We start from the raw sequence: 17223 nt of genomic DNA, 5'->3' as shown, positions 1-17223 counted from the left end.
TAAGCATCTTTGATGGAATACAGAAAATGAAAAAAAAAACAATGTAACTGTGTGATAAATATGATATAATCTCACTGAATAGGGAGGGAGGAAAAGGTGATATCTAGATGATCTTAGTTGTTTTCCACGGGGCACACATTAACAAATATCAAATCTCTGTAGATGTATAACAGAATTGAAATTAAGTGCACAGTAGATGATAGAAGCCAGCTTTCTTCTAGAATGTGAATATATAGATAAGAAAGGGTAGGAGGCCATGAAGATCTGTGAAGTAATAGACTAAAGTTGGAGGGAAACAGAAATCTACTGATATGTAGTGTGTGGTATGTGTGTAGGTTAACAGATATATTTTTCTTACTCTGTGAGTTAAGGAGGATAAAGCTCACATTATACCAATTTCAACAAGTATATGTAATATCCGTATCTGGCGTGATCCAAAGTATAAATTATTACTCATAGGACTGGGGAAGGAAATAACAAGGTGAGCTTGGGTTTGGAGCATTCTGTAATAAAATAAATTGAAAATAATGAAAATGAAAATCAGAAAATATTAAAAACATGCACACACATAAGGTGGGATTATTTGAAAGTGACATAGTCAGCTGAAGGAGTTCCCAAAGGTCTAAGCTGGAATAAATAGTGTGCTCTCTGATTACGGCTCGAAATGTTAAATAAATGTTCAAAAATTCATACTGATATAAATGAATTTTTAAATAAATAAATGAAAGAGAAGAAACAATGATTATTTTTATGTATCAACTGGCTTAACTACAGCAGCTCGTCATTCAGTTAGACACTACTCTAAGTGTTGCCATAAGTTGTTTTTTAGATGCTGTTAATATCTACAATAAATTTAAGAAAAAAAGATTATTATTAATGATTTGAGTGGTCTTAACTGGTTGAAGGGCTTTTAGAGCAGAACTGTTCCCTGAAACAAGAAATGTCAAGCCAGTATGTTTTATACAGATTTCATATTTTCCAGGTCCCATAGCATATAACTTCTATCATCTATCTATCTATCTATCTATCTATCTATCTATCTATCTATCTATCTATCTATCTATCTATCTATCTGTCTGTCTGTCTGTCTGTCTGTCTGTCTGTCTGTCTGTCTGTCTGTCTGTCTGTCTATCTATCTATCTATCTATCTTTCTATCTCCTATTCATTCATTCACCATTTAGCTATATATATCATACTGATTCTGCCTCTATGGTAGAATCTTAAAATCACCTAGGCAGGAAAAATCCTAAATATCTAATAATATTTAGATATCTGACACTCAAGGAGATGGAGTATAACCCCCCACATTTTAATGATGAGATAAATAAGCATATGGAGAAGACATGTGAAGGGAGAAACAATACTGAATGGAGGGTGGCAGTTGAGAAGAGAGGAGCAGTCAGGAAAAGTCAGGGTAACAAAGGTTTGATTGCGATGAAGCGGTGTGTTTACTCAGGATACTGACAAAGGTAAGGAAGTCTTTGGGGGTAAAATGGAATGTGGTAAGTAAACCTAACAGCACAAGTGTCCAACCTGTAATGATCATAACACCATTACAAAGGGTCATCATTTGCAGTCAAAAAGGAAAAAGCTTACTAGAGCTCTTCTCTGAGTTATCCTACAATTCATACTATAAAATAAATTGATTGTACTCTGGTCTTCAATTTTTACCTATTTAAGCCATAAAAATACAAATCTGATAGTTTAGTCAATCCTTAAGTATACATGATATGCTAAGCAAATATTTATCATTTAATACTAGATTATGACAAAAAAGTTCACAATAGAATAAAATTTTCTTATGACCATAGCTTAAGATTTATTACAATAAAAAGATATATATATATATATATATATATATATATAATCATTTGAGTTGAAAAGACTGTAAAGTTTATTCCACTTAGGAAAACATTAAATATTAGCAGAGAAACCAAGGATCTCAGAAGTCTGCCCTGTTCTAACTGCCTCTTTCTTTTTAAAATGTGCTGCATATATTTTTAGAGACAGAAAGATTTTCTGGCATGTAGGATACTAATCATACTTACTCAGGAATGCTGTCTTAATAGTAAATCAGTAGAAATTACTACTTAGAAGTTATGATTTATTTTCAACAACCTATCAGTTTCAGGTGAGAACATATTTATCTTATTAATATGTATAGTACAAGTGTAACTCACTGTAGCAAAGTGTTTATGTTCAGCCCCGACTAAATGGGTATCTTCACAGCTCCTCTTTCTGATTGAACCACGATGTGCCTGCCATCTTTGTCTCCAGGGCACTAAACCCACTGTGTCCCTCTATTAGTCATCTCTGAGTTTGCACATCCACACCTACCTTCAAGCCTCACACTCAATCCATTTGTCCCTAAAAACAGAACTCTTCATCTATCTTTTCACATGTCAACCCACTAAAGTGTATGTCTCCTGTCTTCTTTGGTATAAAGTTAATTCCAGGTTATGATGAATAAATCCTGGCTAAGCTGTTAAGTCCTGATAATGAAAGCTAGGGCATTCCTCTTAATATTTTGATCAGAGGATGATTTTATAACTGAAAGGTGGTCTTATAGGTGTCTGTGGCAAACTAGTACAGGAAACATTTTTGTGGCAGAACTTTATGAAAGAATATGAACTTTCTCAGTGAGGGAGTGCAGAGAACTCAGGGTGCATCTCCAAGGAATTCTCTTTAAAAAGAGAATTCAATACAAGCAATGGTAGTTGTAGTTGTATTTAAAATCATAAAGTTGTTCTATAGCCATTTTGGAAGTCAACCAAAAGGTCAAATGAGTTTTAATTACTTTTGGTTTTAATTTGTGGGTTTCTTCCATTATCTGCACTGGCAAACTTATCAATGAACTAGTCAAAATAACTTGCAGTTTTTTTCATTGACACAGAATTATCTTTTTTTTTTTTTTAAAGATTTATTTATTTGTGCATACAGAACTGGGGTACAGGCCAGAGGCTCAGGGGCGGCGAGAGGCTTCACCAGAGACAGAGTGGGAAACAGAACAGGCAGATCGACGAAGTACACTGTTGAGGGGAGCAGCGGGCGGGCAGGAGAGGTCTGCCACGCCATGTGGTCACCTCCGGGGCAGGCGGGAATCGAACCCATGCGAAAGCGGCTTTAGATTCTCAGTGCTGTGCTTTAACCCGCTGCGCCACCAGGGAGGGCCAGAATTATCTTTTAATGAAAAGTGCTATGTAGTATACATCAAGAGTAGTGAATGTACTATACTTTAACTTTGACGAGGTTCCATAATCCTAGTTATGAACTAACATTCATTCAACTAACACAAAGACCTCATTTTATGTCCAACATTGAGCTTCAAGCAAACTATAAAGATTTTTTTTCCTACTAAAAAAAGGCCAAATTTCTATTTAGGGATGAATGTGGCCAAGAGGATGGGAAAGTCATATCTAGTCACTAGTAAGTGATTGCAAATAAAGTAATCATTTTTAGCATATAGCAAGAATAAATATTGTATATATCTTTAATATTTACATATACACATAGGATGAAGCATGGATAGAGCAAGAAAATATCAGTGAAAAAGAAAAAAGGGCAATATCCATTTCTTAGTATAATGTCTGGGTTACAATATTTATTCTAAATCCAAGTACAAATTTTACACAGGATGGAGTTTGACACAATTGACTAAAGAAGTTCTAAATGTTCTAGCAATAATAATAATAATAATAATAATAATAAAAGTTTAGGTGTGATAAGATGGCATGCTACTCATTTTGGAGAGTGGTTCCATGTACCTTTCTATGCTGTGCCTCATAGGAAGCATCCTGTTTATCCCATTGACATGCATGCTAGTGCCGGCTTATATAAAAATACAAAAGTATTATTTCTTCTGGCTTTAAGAGAGCATAAAAGAATATAAAGATGGGTAACAGGTCAGGTAAATAGGCAACTAGTCAGATGAATAAAGTGAATTCTGCAAGAGGAAAAGATAAGGAGTGATTTTTCAAAGTGAAGTGCAAGCTGAAACTGATGCAAAAAGAGCAGTGGGATTTATATGGTGACAAGTGTCCATCATCACAATTTCCCCGGAAAAGAGTCCTGATACTCTTTCTTCTAAGTCTTTTCCCAACTGCTCTGGCTCTTTGAAATGTTATCTGTGTATCTTCACAACAAGTAGTTGTGTTGTGAGGAAGGGATTTTTCCTTATGTTTTTATAACCCCAAAACAACTTCTGGTTAGTAATGATTAATATTTGGAAAGAAGAATGTTTATGCTTTCATTGTCATTTTTCTTTATGTTTCAACAAAAGCTAGATTTGTTTGTGTGGAAGGGTGTGGAAGTGGGTATCACCAAAATAAGAAGGCAAAACATCCTGGCTCAAAAAAAATGTGCTTCCTGAGAGAAAAAAAAATCTATGGCATTAAAGATTTTACAAATGTTCAAACAACCATAAAAAATAAGAATTTAACTGCTAGCTTTCTGCTGGCTTACTTTAAAAATATTCCAGAATCAGAGTGAAACAGAAATGAATATTTAACCCAATTGTCCTGAACAAATGTTTCTCTTATATCCAATCTCAGTGCACAGGAACTCTTATGTTGACCTCATTCTTACTACCTAACAAGTTATGCAGCTCAGCTATATTTGTTGTCACATTGTCTGTCTTTCTCTTATTCCTTTATTCTTTATTTAAGTAACTATCATAATTAAGTAATCGGGTTGTGTTATTCTAGAGTCAGTTCTAATGTCACCTGCCTTGTGAAGCCTTCTTTGACATCTTTCTTCCTAGTCAGAATCAATTTCTCCCTGCACAGAATTATTTTAATAATTTTTCATATACACATCTTCTCTCTACTCTTGACTCCTTCACACACCCAGCAGCTAGAGTACATAGGTCCACTTTTCTATTATTCTATCCCAAAGAGCCTAAAAAGGGAGAGATTGAAGAAGGGACTGAAAAATGAAGACAGAGCTAAGGAGGAATAATTAGTGATAGTTAAGATATGTTCAGCACTCATTCATGCCCAAATATGAATATGCATACTTTGCATATATATCTCATTTTATCTAACAACTACTAGCTACAGCCAATCATTTTTCTCATGAATGTTATTAGACCTAACAATAGCTCCTTGAATTGCGATGATTAAATCAGCATTACTCAGACAATGGAAGAAGGACTCTCAGAGGCTAACTGACCAAGGTCAAACAACCAGCAAGTTAGAAAAGGGATAAGAAGCAGAATCAAACTGATTAAACACCCATGAACTAAATAACCATCCAATACCATAAATTTATGGGAATTTAAAGAATTTGGAATTGTAATCTGACTGTTACTAAAACACATTCTTAGGATAGATGATAATGGTAGCAGACTGGATAAAATACCTAGACTGGACATTGGACAGATGAAGTACTGTAATGAGAAAATTATAGAAGATGCTGCATAGGTAGTGACAAGACAGAGAGCTTATTTTCATGTGTGATAATAGATAATAAACCTGGGCTATGGAGTATGACTCAGAGTTTATTCTGGTTCAAAGCTTAGTTCCAAACCAGGTGTCATTTCAAATTTCTCTATAGACCAGTCACAAAAGTGGTTAACTTGAGATATGGGTCTACTCTCATGCAGACCTGAAGTTGTGTGGTAGTTTCAAAATCTCCAGGGCCTGCTTCTGAAGGTTTTCTGAACCTCATCAAGTCAAAGGAGAAGCCCTCAGGGAGCATGATAGGGATGTCTCATTGTAGTCCACTCTCTGATTCTTGTTAAAACTACACAAAACTTAAAATTTACCCTCCATATACTGCTTTTCCAAAGATCATTAGATGGTCATACATATTTTTCTACATTCAGAATGGTCTGAAGCCCCTGTCCAAGAAAAATCATCTGAAATAGAGCTGTCCATCATGTCAGTCTTTGAAATGGGATTTAGCGCGGCTGTTGGAGAGTTAGGATGTTTGTTGATATGTGACAGACCAATCTAAGGGTTGCTAATTAAGCACATTTTCTTGCAATCATTGTTCATGCTCCCCTCGAAGGTTACTATACATTACAACAACTATAGCAAAATGACAAATTAAAAACAAGTTACAAGAGCAACAACAGATAAGACATATTAAATATAGTCATTATGGGCCAGGGAATCTTTATATCTTAACTCATAGAGTACTGAAAAGAATATAGATATATGGATATGTAAATATAGACATAAACCATGTAAAGTTTAAACTCATGTTCTTTTTTTTAAAAAGTGCATATATTTTGAGCTGAAACCTATTATGTATTTGCTCTGTCTTTATACAAACAGTAGAAGTTTTTTGTTTTTTTTTTTAAGATTTATTTATTTGTACATACAGAAATAGGGTACAGGCCAGAGGCTGAGGGATGGTGAGAGGCTTCACCAGAGACAGTGGGGAGCAGAGCAGGCAGATTGACAAAGTACACTGCTGAGGGGAGCAGCGGGCAGGTCAAGAGAGGTCTGCCGCGCCATGTGGTCACCTCCGGGGCAGGCAGGAATCAAACTCATGAGAAGTGGCTTTAGCTTCTCAGTGCAGTACTTTAACCTGCTGCACCATCAGGGAGGGTCTAAACTCATGTTCTTACATAAAATCCATGTCCATATTTTCCAGTTACCAGGTAGAACTCAGGAAACCTGAGGTAGAGGAGATTTATAGCAAAATAATCATGTGACAAAATATTATAAAAGTAATTTTTTTTAGGGTTTTCTTAACTTTGGTCTAGGACAGTAATCAATTTAACTTAGAGGATGAAATTACATGCATAGAATTTGAGACCATAATGTTCATGATCATTCTTTAACCAGAAATACATTTAGAGAAAAACTATTATTGGTAGAGAGAAAGTATATTACAGCCATCACTTTATGCTAGAAGAATAAATGGGAGGACTTAAAAATGAACACAGTTAATTCTAATAATGAATGTTTGTAAACAAGGAAGAAGTTAACTCCACTTATTGGACAACTATGAGAAAATATTGTAGCAGCCAAGAAAATATCTTGCTAACCTCTAAGCCATTCTCTGACCAATATGTCTGCAACCTGTCACCCAATTTCAAAAAAACAAACCACCACACACATACACACACCTAAAAATGTTTGATTCACATTGAGGTAGGAAGGTGTAACCCTTACAGACACAGAGCATTCAATACTCTAGGATAAAGCTCAGGAGGAGAGGAGGCAACACTTATTTGTTGTATTGCAAGGTTTCTTGGCAATCACAATAAAAACTGTATCCACTGCAGTATTTAAATGTTCTAATTATGCACAATAGAACATATATCATATTCTTACACTTATTCTCCAAATACCAACTTTGACACCTCCCGATTTCATATCTTTTTACTTCATTTCTATCAGTGCGCTCTGGCTATCAATTACCAATTCTAAAATCAGCAATATTCTTTACACACTTTCTAGTTTTTGTGTACCTACTTGCTATCTACCCACAGAACCACTTACTACCTGCTCAATAGATGTGGAAAGGAAAATATCATAAGGTATAAAAAATACAACAATGATAAAATAATGGTTGTTATACTATTACAATGTCATGTGTACAGATATTAACTCCTGCTTTGTCAAAATTCTAAATATGGACAAAAAATTGGGAAAACAAAGGCAGTGCTGGAAATATATTGACACGTGGCTATATACCACACAAGAGATTCTCATCTACTAGCCCCTTACATTAAGACCTTAAATGGAATGATTTTTGCTTTTTTTATTGTATGCATACATGGATATATTATTACATGTGTACATATATCATATATGACATATATGTATGTACATGGACATTCTTATACATACAAGTGTGTATATGTATCTTACCTTTTTTTAGACTTACAAAATTGAATCTTGTTGGTAGCTAGGAGCTGCCGAAAAGGAAAGAATAATTTCACTGATTGTAATTCTTAGTTTTAAAGAATGACTTCCATGAAAAAGAAATATTTAAAGTTTGACCTGGAAAAGTGCCATTATGCTACAATGATATTTTTAGGTGTTATGTATTATTTGGAGGAGAAGAGATCTTCAGTGTCTCAATTCACAATGGCAACCTGTCTCCCTACATGTATAATAATTCAAGAAGTGTAGGACAGCAAATGAGTTCAAGGACTAGGGGACTGGGTTGACAGCTGTCATTTCCAGTTGTTTCAACCAAAACCCTATTTAAATCCCCAAATGCAGCTTAGCTTTTCCACATTCTAGTTTTTAATTTGTAAATCGGGATTTAAAGTGTTTAACCTCTTTGGAGCATATTTAACAATTTCCAGTGACATTAGATCACAGTAATTAGTATTTGTGAAGAGATTTGGGATTCTGGATGAAAGCAGTTTTAAAAGTACAAAACACTAGCTTTTCTGTATATCAAGAGACAATTTTAAATAAAACAGAAATAGAATAATACAGTAACCTGAGAGGAATCAAAGAATCATAGGTACATTAAGCCTTTAACAACAACATGTTTCCCCCCACCCTGTGGTTTTCAAGCACTGTTTACTTTAGCAAATACAAAAAAAAAAGTTGAATATATTAAGTCAACATTTTTGTAGATACATACATGTAGGCTTTTTCTTTTTCTTCCCTGAAAGATGGGATTAGGCTGAGCAGCAGTAGCTGTCGAAGCTCAAACTCCCTGCCTCCCCAAATGGGTACTTGTAATTAAAAGCTTAGCTCACCTTATCCTTCCAGTTTCCCAGGCGAAAAGTCAAAGCCTGCATTTAATTGCATATATATGTGTGTATGTTTCTAAAACCAAAGCTCCAAAGACAGTCAATGCTTGGGAGGCAAAAGGCAATGCACAGACAGCTATTTGACACAGAATCAAAAATAAAGGAAAACAGAGAAGAGGGGATGATGAGACAACAGAAACATGGTACTTACTTCCCTTTTGGATTGTTACTGGCTTGAATAAAGAGTGTTTGCTGTTTGGCATTTCTACTTAGCTAAGCAGCAAAAACAAACCCAATCAAGTATGCTGTATTTGCCTGAAGATTTGTCATAAGCAATTTCTATTTTTTTGGTTGGTGTATTTAATCATAATTCCAACAGATCTGGGATTAGAATGTGGCACAATCATTGTGTGAGGCAAAGTCAGCACCAAATATATCCACTGGAGTCTATTTGTGGCATGGGAGAGAGGCAGGGTGGATTATTGGAAAGGTGGCTATTCAGGACTTAAGACAGACCACGGAGTAGGGAAAGCAGAGTGCAAAACTCAAAAATTCTGTGCCAGTGACTAATGTGCCTCTAGCAGAAAAATTACAGCAAGATAAGAGCTCATAAGAGTAGCTGGTGAGCAGGAGCTAGGGGTAGGGGCGCAGTAGTGATGGTCACTGATGACTGGAAGTTCAAGAGAGAAATTCCAGTCTCTGAGAGTGTGGGATACAACGCCTCTAAGGCTCATTGGGAAAGAAAGAATCTTTTGGCTGGATTCAGACCACAGCATGATCAGTCAGTGATGAGCCCTGCCCTGGGCTGAAAAACAAAGCCTGAGGAGCATAGATAAGAAAGGCAGTGGAGGATTATCTGGATTCACTGCCTGATGCACAGTAGGGCTCTTAGTAAACTACTGATAAGAAGGACTGACTCCTCCTTGGGCAAGCATAGCAACTCAGTCCCAGAGAGGGAAAACAACCTGCCAAACTTAAAATGTTAGCACATTGTCACAGCTAAAATCCAGCTAACTCCTGTGACTACAACACTTAACACTATTCCCTGCTACCTGACCTTGGAGAGCGTTATGGAGATTTTCTGGGACTGAGGTCAATGGGAGTCAGCAGACCCAGGCAAGCAGTTATGAATGACATTGAATAAAACAAAAATAAACCTTTGGGCTTTAAGACTAAGTAGTGGTTATCAGAAGGGAAGTGGTGGTGGTGGGGGGGGGGGGTGGAAAAAAAAAAAGAAAAGTATATGAAAGACAAAGCAACTCACCCTCTGGAGATGATTATGAACAACACTGCTTATTCTTATGTTTATGGAAAAGGGGATTCCTATGGTATATGTTTGGGAAAATGCTATCCAAGTATTTAAACTAAAAATGAAAGAGCCTAAACTGCTGAAGACTCACAGAGTTTTAAAAACATTAGTAAGTAGGCTCATTGAGGTGGGGTGTGCCTATAGAGACCAGAGCTTCAGAGCACTAATTCAGTACTCGAATAAGTGAACAGACCAAATTGGCCTCCAAAATTGGATATTTAATTTTTTTCTTTCTTTTTTTTTTTTGCCTCTCAGAGTTTATATGCTCCTTAGAGGTCTGGCCTGATTGACCTCTAGCAAAATTGTTAAAGTACATAATCTTATCCTCGCAGGGTCTCAAAATATTCCTCCAAATATCAATTTTGCTGAGGCCTGGGCTCAGAATATAGCAACTTCTTCCTTTAAGGTATGACTGATAAGACTGAAGAATTACTATTCTTTTCCTCCCCCCTTCTTCCCTCTCTTCCTTCTTTTCTTTCTCCCTTTCCTTCTTATATATAATACTCAACTTGCCATTGCTTTTTATTAGGCAAGGAAGAAATCTATAACTGATAAAATTTAGGCATAAGTAGAATGAACAAGCAATAAAAATGAGCAATAGTAGCTCCTTTTATTGTTCCTCAAATCACACACTGAAAGGTATAAGTCCTAGTTTACGTACAACTGCGGACTCTAGAATGGAACCCACACTCAAAGCGCCAGTGAACACCTGCTTTTTTTGGAAGGGTAGAAATGAGCAAAATTCCACTGGTCTTAAAAATAGGGAAAATGGGGACAGCTGCTCTACTAATAACCAAGGAAACAAGCATTCCTTCCTTCACTGTGCCCAAGTTTGGACTGCAAGCATCTTGCTAAGTTATTCTAAACCAAAGTTCTCACTCATCTCCTTGTGAAACCTTTACATAGCTTTGCACGAAGTAATTTTTTAAAAATATCAAATCTCATCTTAAGTTTTGCATTAAATCGGTCTTTTCTATGTCACCTAGGAGTTCTTCATAAAAAACCATCTTTGTGTATTCTGCTCTCTTTCATCCTCTGCTAAGAACTAGGAGATCTTGTCTCTGGGCAGTTTGCTCAGTTCTCTGCAATATATTCTCTATTACACAAGGCCACACACTATTCCTCTTCTTCCAGGGAACATGACACCGCAGGTTTATTGATTTATCGGTGTTTATCTAGTGTCTCCTAGCAACTGTTGAAGATACTCAGAGTTTTTCAGGTCATAGAATCTTTTAGAGCACAAAATAACATAAATGTTTAAATTATTTCAATGAACAAAATAGTCAAAATATCAAGTATTAGAAAAGGGTTAAGGAAAACAGAAAACAAGTGTAGGGATGTAAGGTCTTCCCCAGCTAAACTCTGTATAGGTTTAAATTTTTGTTTTATGTTATGTTTTAAGGTTCTTATGGGTCATGTACATACAGATAACTATTATTTTGATGTCTGTGTAGGACCAGGACATTGATTAATAAGTGAGATCTGTAAAAGAACCATTAATTATTGGGGAGAAAGCTTGAATTCAGTTAATTACATGTGTTGACCTCTATTGATTTATAGTTAAAAGAGTCCAGGTTCATAGGGATGTAGTATGTGGAGCTGTGTACTAAGATGAAGAAAAAACTCGAGAAAACACTTTTTAAAGAAACCAGCAATACCCCAAGAGAGTAAAATATAGTTTTTCAAATCATATTAGCCCCAGCAGTGACTTTAAGATTATATGTGGTTCATGTATGGACGCCATTGAACCCATGATATCTACTGGGTTCTCAAATGTTGCCAACATTCTCTGCTGACTTTCCTTTAATAATGTGTTGCTTTAATATTCCAAATTTGTCTTAGCTATGCATGAGGATTAAGCAAAGAGTTATTTATTCAGGCTATGGCTAGGGTATTAAAAGAGAAATCAAGTCTCATGGGCATGTTTGTAAGGTAGCAAAAAAAATCCAGGTGAAGATGACTCTCAGAGGTAAAGTGGCAATGTGTGGTCCAACTCCCTTTTCCCAGTCTGAAATATCTTACCAGAACTGCCCTTGCAAGTTTGATACATTTGCTCAAAAATAGTGATTTTTTTCCTAATAAGGACTAAGAGGATTTCTGTACACGATGACATACAATGAACTAGATGCAAATGACATGCAAATGAAAGTCCAACTGGCACCTGCTATAGTCTTTTTGCAGAGATCACAGAATTTTTAATAATAAGTCTAGCTATAAATACTCTAAGATATCATCCCACCTCCATGAAAAGATGACAATGAAAGACAAACTGCAAGCAGCACTTGTTGGACCTCCAAGGAAAGGCATGTACCAGCTTCCTTGTTAACTCAACATTACTCTAGCTGCCCTGTCTACCTGACAGAACAGTTACATAGGACCAAATGATTCAATGAATGTGAAACATTATACAAACACCAAAGGGTATTTGGTTATTACCTGGCGTATATATGTCACTGCCTGGATCCATTAAGCATCCCCCTGGGGAAAGGAAAAATGACTCAAACTTTGGACAATATGACAAAATGAATCACAAGACTGAATATATACTTTCTTAGTCCAGCAATTTCAACTAAGAAATAATCCAAAACTATATATCAGCATACAATCCTATTACTATCAAAGTTGTATATTTAAGAAAGTCCACAAGAACTGTTTATCAGAATATAAAATTTGAAAGTATCAAAATGCTCATTGTAAGGAATTGGTTACACAAAAATGGTATTAACAAGAAACATATTCCTCTGCAGTCATTAAAAATGAATGGGCATAGCTATGTTTGTTGACACAGAAACCTTTGTATTTCTTTTTTTTAAAAAGGAGAGCAAAGTATGTAATAACATACAATACATTTTTCTCTATATTACCAAAAAATTGTTTAAAGAATATATTTTCCAAAATGTTTAGTTGATATATTCAGAGATTTTTTTTTTTCTGTACCTCAAACACTATGGTGCAATGTCTCTATAGATTGCTGTAATGATAAGAAAAAGTGACCAGTGCTAATTTCATCTTGAATGGGAATGTTTGCCCTTTTAAAGTTTTCAATTCTGGAAAGACCCAACCAGTTATGTCCAAAGCAACTTCCACCAACCACTGTCAAGATTCAACCATGAAGAAACAAAACAATGATAGGACACATGTCATTTGCTTCACAGCTTTGCCTGACATCTTCAGAGCTTAGCATTGGAATTAAAGCAATTCATACAACGTATTGAATTTCCATAGACCGAGTCAAAATCTCCCCCCATCCTTCTTTCCTCTTTCTTGTCTGCCTACTCACTTTTCCTGATTCAGAGCAGATTTTCTTTATACCATTACATCAAAAGAAAAAAAAAAAAAGTATTTGCTGGAAAGATTGGAGAACCTGTAGGGTATTAGCAAATTTCTCTTTCTTAGATTTGAAATTCAATTCCTACCATACTAATGTAGAGGTTGGAGAGGGGAGAAAGAAGTTGAATGCATTAAGTCCTGAAAATATGCCAGCTCATTTAATGGAATTTTTTTTCATTTAAAGTTCAAAATTACCCTAAACAGTACAGTACTCTTGTTCTCCCTCTCCCTCTTATATTATGCTACAACCAATGCACAGTGAGTTTATATAACTTGCATAAGGTCACCTGTATCACACATGGAATAACCTATTTCTGATGTTAGGTCTGTATGACTCCAAAGCCAAGGAGCTTTTATTCTCTCTCTCTCTCTCTCTCTCTCTCTCCTCTCTCTCTCTTTTTTTTTTTTTAATATTTATTTATCCATACAGAACTGGGGTACAGACTAGAGGTACAGGGGCAGTAAAAGGATTCAGCAGAGACAGAGTGGGGAGCAGAACAGGCAGATAGACAAAGTACAATACTGAGGGGAGCAGTGGGCGGGTCAGGAGAGGTCTGCCTCGCCATGTGGGTCACCTCCGGGGCAGGCGGGGATCGAACTCATGCGGAAGTGGCTTTAGCCTCTCAGTGCTGTGCTTTCACCCGCTGCGCCACCAGGGAGGGACCTATTCTTTAATTTACTAGTCCTTCCTGGATGTCTATTCCATGGCAATCATTATGCCAGATGCAGCAGGCCTAGGGCATGGGCTTTTGCCTTCAAGAATCTTACTAACAGGAGAGGATGTGAGGCTAATTCTATGGACAATAACTTAGCCAGTTTCCTTATCAAATTGCATAATAATTTGGGAATAACAGTATCCATGTGGTGATCAGATATTTATTTTACAAATCTGAAAACTCAAAAAAAAAAAAAATCTCTGAGATCCAAAATCTGGCCCCTGGGTTAGGAGATTCTAGTTTAATTATCTTTTATCTTCAGGTCTATTTCAAGTAATATATCTATTTGTCAGTAGTATACATACTTGGAAATGCAAGTAAGTTCAGATTATTTGAAGTGTTTTATATAACATGCAAATTATATTATGCCAATTTTTTTAAAGATAAATGCCAATAAGTTTGATGTTCACTTACTTAAATTTACAACCAGCCTAAAAAAAATAATTGCTACTTTTCAAAAAAGAACCAAGCTTTAAAAGGTAATATTTAAAAATCCAAGGGGTGGTATGTATTTTATTTGAGGAAGTAAGTATATTGACCAGCAATTGGAAAAGTATATATAATTTCCATGCGAAGTCATGTCACTATGGATCGACCTCATTACAGTGAGTTAGAATAGTCATAATGTACCCTCATTTTAAGCATGTAACTTGGATTTCACAATATTCATTGACAAAGTATAGAAAAATATGATTTATTTATAGGTGGCTTCCTGAAATAATAGAGAAAAGTAGAAGTATGATGTGTGTGTCATATTAACTACCGTTTACATGTGGTGGAAATTTCTTTCCTTTAGCTTCGTAATGCCATTTTTGCATTTTGTACTGCTATCCTAGCAACCTTGATGAGGAGATAAGAGATTTTCAAACATGAGAAGGACATCCATCCCCATCTCTGTATAAATGAACTACACATGCAGAAAGAACAAGAAAATAAAAACTTAGAGGTATTTATGTTTCTCTTTTACAAGGCTTAATGTACAGTGACAAATATAAATGAAGACAGGGACCTGGGTCGCACCTTCTCTTCCTGAAGCTCTAGCTGCCCGCACATCTGTCTGTCATGTTAGCCAGGGGTCCCTACTGGAAAAACTTTGGACTGAATATTAATAGTGCTCAAATCCAAGTTCTTTTCCTTCTTGTCTGTGAATACATTAACATCTCTGGCTGACTTACTACTCAGCAGCAACCTCACAATATAGCCAATGTAAAAATTAAAAAACAAAATAGGTACTTTTGAATGCTAACTCAGCTATGTTTCCCACATGGTAGAAAGTTAGAAAATGTGTCTTATTTCCCCCCCCCCCCTTCAATGTGGTGTCTGTCAGAATGAAAGCTGCTGACTTTTGCTTAGATTTCTTACCACTCAACAAAGGCAGCATGGAGCCTGACACAGGCATCAACACAGACCTGGAAAGCATCAGAGAGAGCAGGAGAGCGTCACAGCTGCAATAAGATAAACTCTACTTGCTTAACAGCACTTCTTAAACCCAAACTGCAAGTGTGATGTCTCTAACGGCTCAGTGTCAGTACATTGTCAAAATGACTGCTACCGCCTGATATCTTTTTAATTTGCAGTTTTCTGGTGCAACTTGGGAATTGCAATGTGTTATATATGATGCAGGCATTTCCCCATAACAAACTAGTTTTAATTTCATGCAAGGACTGTGCAAAGTGTACACCGGGGAAATGTGCAGTTTGGCGCTCACAGGATAGGGAGTAACATCCCACAGGAAGGCAGTTTAATCACCATTCTCCAATTCAGGATTCTATTAGGCTTGTGACTTTGCAAGTTCCAACCAACTATTAGACTCACAACTTTTACAAAGGCAGAAAGGAAAGAGGGGTCCACGCTTTAGGATGATTTATTGGCATTGTAATGCTAGGACAGCACAAAACCCCATAAATATTCTTCTTAATGTTTTACTTTATATGACAGCCTTCAAGTGATATATTGTCTGACAATTTTCAAGATGGCTATATAAACACATTTTTTTCCTGCAGCCTAATACATGATGAAGTCTCTGCAGGCTAATATATGGAACTAGAGTGTGTTCGAGTGTGCACAGTTCTGTTAATAGAGATTTCTATACCTAAAAAAATCTATCTTGACTTTGTACAATGGTTTTCTAAACATTTCAAAAAAATAATGTGAAAGCAAAAGTAGAAGTTGGTCAAAACTACTTATGACACATTTTCATTCTTAACTGAACCAAGTATATATGATGTCCTATATAAACAGAAATCAAAACTCTAGAATCTTTCTCATCTTTATGATACCTTCTATTATAGCCAAAGTTTTGATAGTACCTTTCAACTGGATGTTTAAAATTAGATTGATAATTATTTTTTCTTGGTAAGGCAGTCACAAAGGACACTAAAAGTATAAATGTGGGCCCTCCCTGGTGGCGCAGCCGGTTAAAGCACAGCACTAGGAAGCTAAAGCTACTTCTGCATGAGTTCGATCCCCACCCTGCAGGTGACCCACATTGCACAGCAGACCTCTCCTGACCCGCCCACTGTTCTCTCAGCAGTGTACTTCCTCAGTCTGCCTGTTCTGTTCCCCACTATGTCTTTAGTGAATGCTCTCACTGCCCCTGCACCTCTGGTGTGTACCCCAGTTCTGAATGCAGAAATAAATCTTTGTTTGAAAAGTATAAAAGATTTACAGAAATACTAGTATTCACTGAAATGTTATGACACAAGTATTTATTACGCTGTCTGAAAATTGTCAGAATCTGACATCTGCATAGCTGTAGTTTGAGCCATGCCTGATGTGCCACAGAGCAGCAGGGAGGAGGCAGCCCTGTGAAAAGGAGGAGATCTCCTAACAGAAGAGTAATCCCAGGTAGATTTGATAACTCCACAAGAAGAGGGTCTGAAGGACAAATTTTTAGACTCAGGTAACATAGTGAATTCTCTAGTTCCAGGCTAGGTTTTCAAAACTTTCAATTTAAATGAAAATAAATAAGGTCATATGGGGAATTGGTACCTGGTCATAGGTGGGAAACTGAGCCATGTGTGTCAGTTCAACTAGGGTCTACATATGGCAACAACAAGTAGCTGAAGAGCTGGGAGTGAGATCTAGACATAGGGGAAGAAATCTGAAAGACTAAGAGGACTTGGGGCTTTAGGCAAATGCTCTTGGGGTTCTGGTTTGTTGCCATAGACTCACAGGTCAGGCATCTCACTGGAAGGAA

General features: G+C 36.4%; 1 protein-coding gene across 1 annotated transcript in view; it reads right to left on the bottom strand.

Annotated features, from left to right (window-relative positions):
* Positions 1-12452, bottom strand: part of LSAMP (limbic system-associated membrane protein) — a 699268-nt gene extending 686816 nt beyond the window's left edge. Inside the window, exon 1 of the mRNA XM_012731264.1 lies at positions 12415-12452. Within this exon, the coding sequence (XP_012586718.1) occupies positions 12415-12445 (31 nt within the window). The 5' untranslated portion in view covers positions 12446-12452. The remainder of the gene's footprint in view (positions 1-12414) is intronic.
* Positions 12453-17223: the final 4771 nt, after the last annotated feature.

The sequence above is a fragment of the Condylura cristata genome, unplaced genomic scaffold (genome assembly GCF_000260355.1).
Source record: "Condylura cristata isolate star-nosed mole 26May11 unplaced genomic scaffold, ConCri1.0 scaffold00003, whole genome shotgun sequence".
Taxonomy (NCBI): domain Eukaryota; kingdom Metazoa; phylum Chordata; class Mammalia; order Eulipotyphla; family Talpidae; genus Condylura; species Condylura cristata.
This window is presented reverse-complemented; position numbering and strand designations above follow the sequence as displayed.